Below are 13,034 nucleotides of genomic sequence, written 5' to 3' on the forward strand. Positions count from 1 at the left end.
CTAATCGTGCTGCGTCAATTTTTGTGCATGCATCAATATACATCTATATGCACACATATATGAAAAAAGTGTGAGTATATACATAAGCATGTATAAAGATATGTGGTGTGTACATATGTCTGTATACACGTATATGCGTGGATGCATAGTTTAAAATGCTAAGCAAAACAAGCTGCATTTAATTTACCACATTAGGAAAAAACAAATACTATTTCTGACCTTGGCCCTATTAAAAATCTTAATAAATTGTATTCAGCCTAGTTTATAAGAGATTTGGCCTGGTTATTTGCACCCCAGCTTTTACTATTTTGTGTAGATGGTTGTATTAATAAAAGTGATAGACTTTTGTAATTTACTTAACAATGAGTGCTTTTCATCTTACTGGATGCTACATTAAAATTGAATGCTAGAAAAAGGCCACTTCTTTTCCCCAAATCAAATTTAAATATTCTCTGGAAAGAATAAATGAAATCATATGCTTTGGGACCCATTGAGATGATTCAGCTTGTAGATGAGAAGCATGCTGCCTAGCTTAATGACCTGAGTTCAGTCTCCAGGACGTATATGGTAGGAGCAGAGAATCACTGCAATTTATTCTCTTAGGGATGTTCTCATTGCTTTCTTTGAGATGAATATTGGGCTCAAATGATGTGCTTAACATAAATGCAAGTCTGTCCGGACTCCCTTAGTCATTTAAATTTTAAAAATGTAAATTGAATACAATTAAAGTTACATTGGCTTTTCTGTGATCAGTGTAAAAAACCTTTAAGTTCTCCGGCTGATGACTGAGTCTTGAGTTTGAGGCAAATAATAATGTGGATTTAGAAGAAACTCAGCTTAATGCTAACTGCCACTATGTTGAGTTGTTTTCATTATGGTCATGAAAATATTCATCTCATATTATATTAAAAGGTTTATTTTCTATTTGTATGTGTGTGGGTGGTATCCATGCATTCGTGGGTACATATAGGTATGTGCCCAGAGTGTGAGTGCCTGTAGAGGTCACACTAGAGCACTAGGTTCCCAGAACCTGGAGCTCAAGATGGCTGTGGGTACTGCTAAGAAACTCCCCTGGAAAGGCAGTAAGTTCTCTTTACTGCTGAGCCAGCACACACGACTCACTTCTATTGGAAAGGTAGATGGACTTAGGAGATATAATAGTATAAACCATTACTATGGAGACAGAATGCCACTACAAATACAAAAGTCCCTCCAGGGAAATGTCAAAAATGTGTTATTGTTTATGTACTTTCCTATGGGACAAAGAAAACCAAGACATATGGTTATAGTAGAGTGTGCATTGGAGAGGTTTGCCTGTGGGTGTGAGTTTGAATGATCTCCATACTTAACTTATTGCCATGTAAGAAGTCATGTGAGTTCATGATTGAGTGCTTTTGCTAAGGATGGACACACTGATTTTGATGTTTCTCTATCAGTATATGTGCATGAATATATTATGAATATATAATTATCTGGCACCAATGGGAGGGAAGGCCCTTGGTCCTGTGAAGGATCGATGCTCCAGCATAGGGAAGGGAGGTGGGAGAGGGTGGGTGGGTAGGTGGACAATGTAAACAAAATATCCATATATATATATATATACATATATATCTATATGTGTATATATATATATATATAATCTTTTCATGTGGAGTTGTATAGGCATCATAATTTCTATGACAGTTTGTTTACAGGAAGAAAATAAGCACAAAAATCTCAAAAGAAACTACAGAATTTGATTAACATTATAACATCATTTTACAAGCAATGACACTGGAGTCCAGACTGGCAAGACATTTGCCCCAGAGTCACTACCAGACAGGGGTGGATCGCACACTTATTTTATCTTTGGTCCAATGCTCTCTCAGCCTGATTTTTACTTCCTGGTATGGATTAGAACTTCTTGATGAAATCAGTAGTTCTTATAAGTCTCATCGCCCTTTGGTGACAGAAAGAAGAAGGTGGTCTTATTTCTCTGAAGTGTTTGCACACGACTGCAAATAGCTCCCTACCTTTGAGACCTTAGATTAGGCTTTTTTTATGGATCATTCAACCAAAACCATGGCTACTCCCTACCTTTCCCTTTATGGCACGCACTTTTAAAACATTTTAATCATGCTCTTAGATGGCTCATTTAATTACATACTAAACCTTGGTTCTGAAATTTAATGACCTCGTCCTGGGCCACCAGGAGCTTAAATAACAATTCAAGAAAGTTTTCAAAATAATTTACCTTGAGGAACTAGAATTTCTGCTCTCTGTAACTTGGGCTACTGTTCACAGAGTTAATGCCTCAGGTTCTAATGAAAGAATGCTCACAAATTGGTTCATGGTTTTCTTTTCTCCTTGTTTGTTTTCTCTCTTGTTATAAAATTAAAAATCCCACATACTATAAAATATTATGCACCCAGACTATTTGGGTTTATTTATTTACCTGTCTTTTTATTTGTATGTACATGTGTTTGTGTCTTGTTCTCTCTTTGGTAGTGTTATTTTCATAGATAAAGAGCTGCATTTCAGGACAGCAGCGTCTGGGTACATTTTCACTAATACACTTGAGCAATGCTTGTTTTGCTAACTTCTGGGCTCTGGCCAACACACAGGGACTTCTATCAGTTGAAATGACATTTTCAACCTCTGCCTGAGTGTAGATTATTAGGTTGTGAGTGTCCAAAAACCGATGTCTTGTCCCCACACTTCATCCAGTGTGAAAGCAACATTGTAAAATAATTGTAATCTCTTGAAGCAAAGCCAGCTGTGTAACTTCAGCCCATCATTCCTCAGTAATTCATACACAGTTCTTATTTTAACAGAACCGGCTTGTAGAAGGCACTCACTTGGGACTGCTTAGCCAGCTGTACAACTTTTATTTTGAAGAAAAAAAAGTTGAGCCTCAGAACAGGCTGTTTTAAAGACAGGGAGGGACTTAGCCTTGCCGGCTTGTCCAGCACATGGAGGGAGAGCTCTCATGGCTGCAATAACTTAGGGGGAGCTCCCACCTGGGTATCGATTGGGGTAGGAAGGTTTCTGTTTGTTTTCTTCTGTTTCTGAGGGTCCTGTGTGTTTCCCTTGCCTGTATCAACGTGACTCTTGGTGGGTTTTGCACACCCTACTCGGTGGGGGAGTGCCCCAACGTGCCTGTCTTATGTGGCCTCTATGGACACACTGCCCAGCTGGCAGAGAACAGGGAAGTTTTCTCCCAGCACCCAAAAAGAGAAAGAGGAAACTCCTTTTTCCTTCTGGGATCCTTGCTGCACAATAACTTCCACATTCTCTCCCCCCCGGATTTCTGGAGCGCTTTCCAGGAAGAAGTTAAATCTTCATCTTTAAATGGATGAGTATGTCACAATCAGGAAGAAACACCTCCAAAGACCCATCTTTCGGTAAGTCCTGTTGCATCCCAGGTGGCTCCGGGGCTGTCAGCCACAATGGTCTCTGTCCTTCATCTTCAACCCGGAGGAATGTGGCACGAAACAACAGCAGAGCAGCAAAGGGTGCCTGGAGTTTAACTTCATGCACACTGAAGAAATCCTTTTATTTTCTACTCCCTGAAGCTCGGTACATAAACTCTTTATCAATTCTTCAAAATATGCTTTAAAAACATATTTAGCTGCTCAAGCACATGAGTGACATAGCACTGGGAAAACTTTGAAACGTTGTGCAATCTCTCCCTGTTGCTCAGTGCCGCTGCACACTTTACTAATTGGCTAATACTGTGCTTGGTTCTTTGAACTGATTATACTCAAGGGCAGGGTTTCTGCGCTATAAATGCTATGTCTTTCTGAAGTAATGTGCTCTGAGATAAATTTGAATTTGATAGCTACTGTGCTGGAGTGTATCTTTTCTAGATCCTTTGGGAATATTAGGCAAGCAGTTAGACAGGAGTAGGTCAAAGAGGAGGACTGTAGCATATAGAATGTGTAACCAGGAAAATATGGGCATAGTGTAATAAGTTCGGCTAAACTTTATTTCGTGTGTGTGTGTGTGTGTGTGTGTGTGTGTGTGTGTGTGCGCGCGCGCACGTGTGAATGCTTATTCTCTGGCGCAGCACTGATTCCTAATTATTTTTAGCTGGATTGTTTAGTTATCTGTTACATACTTTAGAATTCAACTTTGAGAATGAATGGTTTTTAAGTAGGTGGAAAATGAACACATAATTTCTGCTTTTAAGACAAAGGTCTTAACCATTAACTTATTATTATTTTCCTTGAAAATATTGTAAGGATACAGAAAATAGTAAGTGTTAACAATAGTAGATGCTAACTTCAAGCTGTAGCCACTAGTTGTTGATCTAGGGTTAAATCCAGAATAATAGAAATCTATAGAACAGGCCTTATTATTACTTCATCCTGAATATGAGTGGATCTAAAAGAGTGAAATTACATAAAGTCTGTGCATTTTATGCACTAAGTAGATTTTTTTTTTACAGTCTCATTAAAAGAAATAGAATACCTTGGTAATGCATGACACAGTTACAATATAAATCTGTTTTAAAACATTTTGAAGGTAAATTACACTTAAATCCAATATGGACTTAGGTATAATTCATATCTACTTAAATGTGTAGCTGTAAATACTGCAAAGCAACTGCTGTAATTGTAACTGTTCATAAATCCCAAATTATCCTCAAAATGCATATTCACCTCAGTGGTCTTCCAACCCTATATAATTAAATAATTTATACAATAATATATTAATACATTATTTTCTATTTTCTCTCAAGTTCATAGTAGTTACAGGAACTGTTCAAACTGGAATCTACTTTTTGTTCAGAAGGCAAGGTGTGTTGGACAGAGGCAGACCTACCTGGCCATCTTTTCTGTGTATTAATCCCATGTGGGAGTTTGGGGGATGGAGGCAGATGGTTTGGTGCCAAAGCCTCTATACTCATTGTAAGTTATGTGCTCAGGTGTTCCTTGCTGGTGGGCTTCACCCTATCTATAGCTACAATATTTAAATACAAAGCACTCGCTCTTTGTTAAAAGTAAGATTTTTCTTTTGTGCCATAATAATTAGAATAAAACATGGTGAATTTAGATATTTTCTTCGTGTTCCTGGTGATCTGGATGAATCCTCCTGATTAGTACCAAGAGGTTGTACTTTCACTTAGGCAGTTGTTTCCAGAAAGTGAAGGAAAGTGAGATCGACAGGCACGTGGGCACTGCCATTACTGTTACTATGCATGGTGAAGACGTGATAGAGGAACATGACAGTTTAGTGTAGTTAGCCATACTTCCTTAGAGCAGTTGGGTACCGGTTTCCTCAAAGCTATTTGTGGTTTTAGGCAAGCTGGCAATTGAGGCAAACTCCAGTCTTCAGCAATTTGCCCTATCTTATGGTTCTTCTCTGGGTACCTTGTCCCTTAGACATTGTATATATTCCGAGTCTCACATTGGAACATCTTTTTTGCAGGCCTAGCTTTTCTTCTTAGAGAACTGTTCCAGATGTTTCTTACTCAGTGTATTTCTGCCTGTTTCTGCACTCCTCAAGGGCTTTGCCTCTGGTGATTAGTCCACTTGGTAAGGGGATCTGTTTCGTATGTGCCATTAGGGCCACATAAATTTAAGAGAACTTCCATGAATGTGATATCCTAGCTGCTTATAAATAATTCATTAAAAGTTTAGCAAGATAGGTAAGGTATGGAACTTTCATTCTAAAATTCCAAATTTCTTTATGTAGGATGGCTTCTCCTGAATAACTTGTGGTTCTAATCCAGCTGACCTGTACTTCTCTGGCAGACTTTGAGTTCAGTTAGAGATATTATCATGTATATGCGAGCATAACACTCAAATAGGAGAACACAACAGGGGGGGAATAGTACCCTGGGGAGACATATTGGGGATAAATTAAATGATCTTAGAGAAAAGATGCAAAATTAGTTTAAAATTCTTTTTCTTGAGACAGTTAAAGTCAATTTTTACATCAGCATAATTATTATAGATTTAAGAAAGTAAAAACTGTTCATTAAATAGGAAAATATAAAAAGGCCCTGGAATAATGCATAGTATACTCTGACATCCCATGGCTGGACTAAGAAGAGTCTGACATAACTTAAATCCTGTCTCTAAGAATGTACAGATATTATACAATGAGAATTCTCAAAGTATTTCTCATAGTAAGGCTATCAAATCATTCTTACAAAGGTCATCCTTGGAATGAGAATATATATTTATATACATCTCCACACTATGTGAGCCAAGGAACAAAAGCAAAACTTCTCTAGTGGCCAAGGCAGAATTCGTATCATCTTGTTCGTGAATAGTGTGTAGATCTTTGGGGTGAGCCCTGAGGATTTGAAAATAATGTTTCCTGAATATACAGCATGGTTCTTGAGGTGTCCTTACAGAGAAAAGACAAATCTTTACTTCCAGAGGAAATAAGATATGATAATTTTTTCAGGAAGGAAATAACACCACAAAACAGATATTCATGTGCTCCCAGTCAACAACACAAGTTTGTGCCCCTCAATATTTACAGGAGAAAGGTACAGGGGGTCATTAAAATCCAAGAGGTAACCCAACCATTAGGCAGAGAGACATTCTACACACACATGACTGTAGGCCTTTAAACTTCTCTTTCTGTATCAGCAAAGGGAATTTTCTCTGGGGTCTGATAACTGACATTTCTATCTCTTCCTTGTTTATCATCTTATTGAGAACCGCCTATTTATGTTTTTATATTACAAAATTTAGTACAATCACATGGAAGACCCATGTATAACTCTAGCAAAATAATTGCTGGAAACATTTTCTGTATTATCAAATTCATATTGTTTTGTAAGCTTTTTCCAGTATCATATGATGAACCAACCTTAGACTCTGATACCAAGAAAACTTTCTCCTAAAATGCTTTAACCTTAAAAACTGTAAAACTAAGTTCTTTGAATATCTTTGTCACGTAGAGGATAAGTGTGAGTTTTTGCTGTGAGATCAGCCCCTGGTTCACTTCACACATTTTCCCATTAAATTTTATTGCATGTGAATTTTTCCCATTGTAATTCATAAAAGTGGACAGTTAATGTGAATTGTAAGGATTCTTGTAGGTTAAACATTTGTGTTGTTTGTAAGCAACAACCTTTGAACCTCTTTCAGGATTCCAAATTGAGTGAGTTATTTTTTGTGGGGATTTTCCATTAGGAGTACCATTTAAAAAAGTCATAAACAAAATCAAATTACACAAATAGTTCTTCATCAGCCTTAGCAATGAGAACTGCTCTATTCATCTGGGATCTGAGACACTAAAGGGTGGTGCTGCCAGGGCCAAAGACTAATGAAAATCGGGTTGAGATCTTCCCAGTCTCCCAGCCCATAGAACATGTTGTTTCTTCTCTTTATGTGTTTTCAAAAGTTTTATTTTTACAAGTATCTGTTAGCAGTGGAACTCTGAGTGTGTTTTTGGCACACATGTTCCGTTCACATAGAAATGTCGAATCTAGTAGGATGGAATGAGGAAAACTATAAAAAGATCCTAATTCTGTTTGTTGGCCTACTGGGTAACTTCTGCGGTTTATGATTTAAAAAAATAATATTACAAAATAAGATACATGTCCATTTGAAATATATACCACATATTTAATATGAAAAATACTTTTGAGTACAATCATTGTTGTTTATTCCCACGGTTTAGTGTATAAACACTTCTATCAAGGCCCACTTATAAGTAGGACCCCATGTTACACATTCTTATATTATATGGCAGGGACACCTGACTACATTAGTTTTTTCTCTTGGCAAGGTGTCCAGATAAAACTCAGTAATTCTGATATTTCTGAGAGATACATTTCCTGCAGAGCTTTTGGTACAACTAAAAATAACTTGAACAAATAGTGTAAATCATAAAAAACTCACTTGAAAATTTAAAGGACTTATGATGCATTATTGGATGTTTTTGTTTTATAAATACTTAAGTATTTGGTATCATCTAATTGGAATCCTTTTTGAGCACCTTCCTTCCTTACCACAGAAATATATACTTTTGAAAAAATACATTGTAAAATCTTATCAGAGTATAGGAAGTCACATAGAAAATAACTAAGTATTAATGACAACTGATGAAATAGTATAATATATTAAATATCCTTTTTATCCAAAATGTTTCTATAGGATGTGGCTCTATATGAATCACATATAAATTATAACATAAACACAATATCATTCTGTATTTGTAAATATATTTTCTCATTTTTGCCTATAAGCTATGTTTATAAATGTGTTTAGTAATAAAAGAAAGATCCAGGCATACTGATAACATGAGACCCTATCTCAAAAACAGAGAGCAGGAGCAATAGAGAAAGCCAGTATGAGAACTGGCAAGGGAGATAGTCACTGAAAAGTTAGCATTAGAGTTTTCAAAAATGGAGATGCTGTTCTTCTAATGTAGCTAATAAATAAAATAGCTTTCCATTTCCAATTAAGGTTTTTACTTTTTGCTTTTAAAGTAGAAAAAAAACTATAAAACAGAGATGTGTGTGTGTGTATGTGTGTGTGTGTATGTGTGTGTGTGTGTGTGTGTGTGTGTGTGTGTGTGTGTATGTGTGTGTGTATGACTGCCTGGCCAAGCTTGGTGCTAATGTGGAAGCCAGAGGTTGACATAAGCTATTTTTTTCTAAAGCTCTCTACTTTATATTTTGAGAAGGAGTGTCTCATTGACCCTAGAGTTCACCATTTTAACTAGACTTGGTGGCCAATGAACCCTTGGGGTCTACCTGTCTCTTCCCACCAGTACTGGAGTTACAGGCATATGCCAGCACATATGGCTTCTTGTGGGTTCTGTTGGTCCAAAATCAGATCTTCACACTTGTGCACAAAGCACTTTTATATCCTGAGAAATCTCTCCAGTACCAAGAAATGAATGTAAGTTTGGGAAAACTGTAGATTGGTTCTAAACCTGTGGGTCGTGACCCCTGTCTGGGGATGACCCTTCCACAGGGGTCACCAAAACCATCATACATGTTACATATTTTCATTATGATTCATAACAGTAGGAAATACAGTTATGAAGTAGCAAAGAAATAATTTTAGATTGGGGGGATATTATCACAACATGGAGAACTGTATTAAAGGGTCACAGCATTAGGAAGTTTAAGAACCACTGCTATAGAGTATGATGCTACTCAACCAAGCAGATCTATTCTAAAATTGATATTTAGTAAAAATTAATCTTCCTGTTAACATCTTTAAGGGTGTTCTGGCTGCTAGCTAAAGGTCATTGTATTTAGAGGACAAGAGGTTGATACAAATTGATCTTTAATATGAATTATAAAAGTCAAAGCAAAACAAGTAATGGTTATCATTAAAAATAATTGGACATTAGTGTGCCTATTTATTTTCCTACTCATACTGGAAGTTGCTTTAATTTTTAAGTGCTCAATATCTATTGATAAACTGTAGTTTATTATATATTTTAACTTGCCATTGCTGTTTTTATCAGAGGCCTTAATAATAATACTAAGAAATAACTGTTATCCAATACTCTGTCGGGAAATGTATGCACGCACTACTCTAGACAATACCATGATAGGGATGACGTTCAAAATGAATGATTTAAGCTATGGCGCCACGAACCAGGAGCAGATTGAAGCATGGGAAAGTGTTCCCTTCTCAGCTGTGCACATCTTGTTTCACGGGCTAGACAGCTTGCTGATGCTTGAGGTTATTTTGGGAGTTTGGTATGACTTAGAAATGGCTTTTCAAAGATCTGGAATGTTTGAAATGAGGAAAATCAAGATTATGCCTGTAGAATAATCTATTTAATGGTCTCACATCATCTGGAAATTCTTACATTTTGAATAATTAGCCTTCTGTGGATTTTGTTTAAGTAAAAATCAGGAACAGAAAGTCATACCAATGGATGCTTGTTAAAAGATGACCCATGGGTCTGTAGACGGGGGATAACTTTAAAGATGTCTGCAGTATTTATAAACCAAGCCTCTTCAGTTTTGTGCCTGGACATAGCATAGTTTTGACAGTTTGTTCTCATGGGAAATCTTTAGTTTATTTACGAGTTTGATTACGGCTGCTTGGACATGAGCTCTAATTGAGGAAAATCCAACATTTCCTGAACTGGAGCTGCTGGAAGTGGAAAGCCTCCCAGTGAGTGCATCAGAAGGAATGAGCGCTCTTCTCTGTGGGTTAGCTTTGTACTTCCTACTCCTGTCCTCCCAGGGCCTTACTTTTTCTTATGAAGAGGCTTGATTTCATAGTTAGATTAGTATCCATTTCCAGTGTTTTTGTGACTCAAGACTGGTATCTTAGGATGGTATTTTTAGAAAAGGTGTGTGTGTGTGTGTGTGAGTGAGTGTGTGTGTGTGTGTGTGTGTGCCTGTATGTGTGTGTAGATATGCTTGTCTATGTACACATGTGTACATAGGTGTGCTTGTCTGTGTATGTGTGTGTGTATGTGAGAGAGAGAGACAAAGTTTATGCGTGTATGTAGGCATGCTTGTCTGTGTACGTGTGTGTGTGTGTGTGTGTGTGTGAGAGAGAGAGAGAGAGAGAGACAGAGAGAGAGACAGAGAGAGAGAAAGAACAAGCAAGTAAGCAAGAGAAAGTTTATGTGTGTGTAGGTATGCTTGTCCTTGGTGCATATGTACAGACCATTTGTTGACTATTATTAATTAATTAATTAATTAACTTATTTGTTGTTGACTCTCCACTTTATTGTGTGAGGCCTGGAGCTTCCTGTTCTGTAGAGGTTGGCTGGACAGTGAGTTCCAGGTTCTGCCTGTCTCATTGCCCTAGTGCTGCACTTACAAACATGAGCTCTCACCCCTGACATTTTACCATAAAGCGAGAATTTGAATTTGGCTTCTTGTGTTCACTGAGCCAACTCCTCAGTCCTAGAATAAATTTTTAAATAGATATTTGCTGGTTCTGTATTTCCTGATCAGCTGTATATAGGCAGAGAGAATTATGCGCTTTAGCATAAAGTTACTTCAGCTTTTAAAAAAAATTACAATTTAATTTGACTGTTCTCAGGATCAAAGAGTTTGGAACAAATTGATTACAAATCCACAATAATGAAAGAGTAAAGCTGTGTCTGTCATTAACACAGGACAGTGACAATTTTATGGGTTCCAATTGAGGAAAGAACAGAAAGTCTTACAAGATCAACTCACTTTTAAGTTACATCATTAAAACAAAAGCTTGGAAAAAGTAGGCGTATGTGAAAATCTGTGAGCAACTGCTTATTAGAGATCTCCAGCAAAGATGCCAACTGATGATGTTTCCTCTGACAGCGAGGTTTCCGTGGTACACATTAAACCAAAGGAGTTTTTCAGATTTATAGGACCACGGCACAGCACTCGTTATTTGGTTGAGCTGATTCTGGCTGTTTGTAACTGTCAGATCTTGTGGTATTTTCATCTGCATCCTTTTGACACATTTCCTCCAAGTTCTATCGTAATTACATAAATGAGGGATTGACTTTCCTAAAAACATTAATATATATATATATATATATATATATATATATATATATATATATTATTCCTAAGGCTAGAATCAAAATAGAGTCAATTGTAAAATCTCTCATAACTTTTAGGAGATCATGACTCATATGTAAGAAAGTGCTTCCCCCAAGGCTTCAAATGCATTCAGCACAGTCTTTCAGATAAATATGTAAATAAGTATTTGTGTTGATCAATAGCAGAAGACATTTGCTTTCTTGTTTTTAAAATCACTTAAAGAGGGGCTGGAAAGATGGCTCCTTGTGTAAGATCTTTTGCTGCTCTTGCAGAGGACCAGTGTTTGGTTCTCAGCACCCACATGGTGGTTCATGGCCATTCATAGTTCCAGCTCCAGAGGATTTGGCATACTCTTGAACTCCTCGGGTACTGCATTTATGTAGTACATGTATATATGGAGAGTGAAGTCACTCATACACAGAGAATAATATAAAGTAAAAAGTAATATCACTGAATGGGGGCTGGAGAGACAGCTCAGCATTTAAGAACTCTTGCTGCCAAAGAGGACCCAGGTCAATCAATAACTGAAGATGATAGTATCATCTATTACTGTTTGTAAATATTCCCAAAATTTAATGCTTAACATGACTCTTATCTTGGAGTAGAGGTAAGGTAAGGGAAAGAAGGGTCCCACTGATTTTCACAAGGCTGGACTTGAACTCAGTGGGGGATTTCTTGTGTACTTGTGGTCAAATGGAACATTTGCTCCATGGTGGCTGGTATAAGGGCCCTGGGCTACAGGATTTGGCTTTCTTGCATTTCATCTTTAACACCTCTCTATGGAATAGCCTGGGCAAATTCTCATCATCATTGTAGGATGCAGAAATGGGAACATTTCTTTTTTTTTTTTTGTAGGCTTCAAATGAATCTTATTGAGTCATGTTGCCATTGCTCATTGGGAAGATCAAGAAGCTACATAACAAGCTCAGGGAGGAGGCCATGATGCCAACAGACAGTACACACAAGAAAGTGCACGGGATTGGGTGAATTAGTGAAGTATGCTTTTTCTGAAGGTGCTTTTGTTTCTCTGATTATCCGGTTCCTTCATCCACCTAGAGTTTATTCATTCGCCGAAGGGATAATAGATCATCTAGTCTTCCAGGCTGTCAGGTTGCCTTAGTGATTACTGAGGTCAGGAAAAAATTATTAACAGAGCAGTGAGGTCCTGGTCAGTATTGGTTGGGTAATGGGTCAGATGGGGTGCACCTGACTCCCAGGTGACAGCATACCTGAGATTCTTAGCTAAAACCTTTTAATATGCTTAAAGTTTAAAGTAGTCTCACCTAATTGCCTAAAACAGGAGTTATTATCCTGATAGCAACTACCCATGTTTCCCCAGGTTCGTTTGAAAATGGATCCTTATTAAGGAACTTGCTAAGAAACCTGAGGAAATTCGTTATTTTAACGGAAGCTGCATAATTAATTATATGATTTTAGGTGATTCAATTATAATTCTACTAATCCAGTGACCTGAAAACTAAGTTTTGGAAGCAGCAACAGACACACAACTCTTTCATACAGATTTGATTTGTAGCTCAGTCACAGCCATAATGTGCATGTTTCTTGGTTT

General features: G+C 37.3%; 1 protein-coding gene across 4 annotated transcripts in view; it reads left to right on the forward strand.

Annotated features, from left to right (window-relative positions):
* Positions 1-13,034, forward strand: part of Pde1a (phosphodiesterase 1A) — a 281,786-nt gene that overhangs the window by 82,851 nt on the left and 185,901 nt on the right. Inside the window, exon 1 of one of the 4 annotated variants that reach the window (XM_029470639.2) lies at positions 2,927-3,383. The exons of the other annotated variants lie outside the window; for them this stretch is intronic. Within the exon in view, the coding sequence (XP_029326499.1) occupies positions 3,331-3,383 (53 nt within the window). The 5' untranslated portion in view covers positions 2,927-3,330. Of the gene's footprint in view, positions 1-2,926; positions 3,384-13,034 lie in introns of those variants that run through there. 4 annotated transcript variants of the gene reach the window in all.

This window comes from Mus caroli, unplaced genomic scaffold (genome assembly GCF_978045245.1).
Source record: "Mus caroli unplaced genomic scaffold, Mus_caroli_1 scaffold_2, whole genome shotgun sequence".
Lineage (NCBI taxonomy): Eukaryota > Metazoa > Chordata > Mammalia > Rodentia > Muridae > Mus > Mus caroli.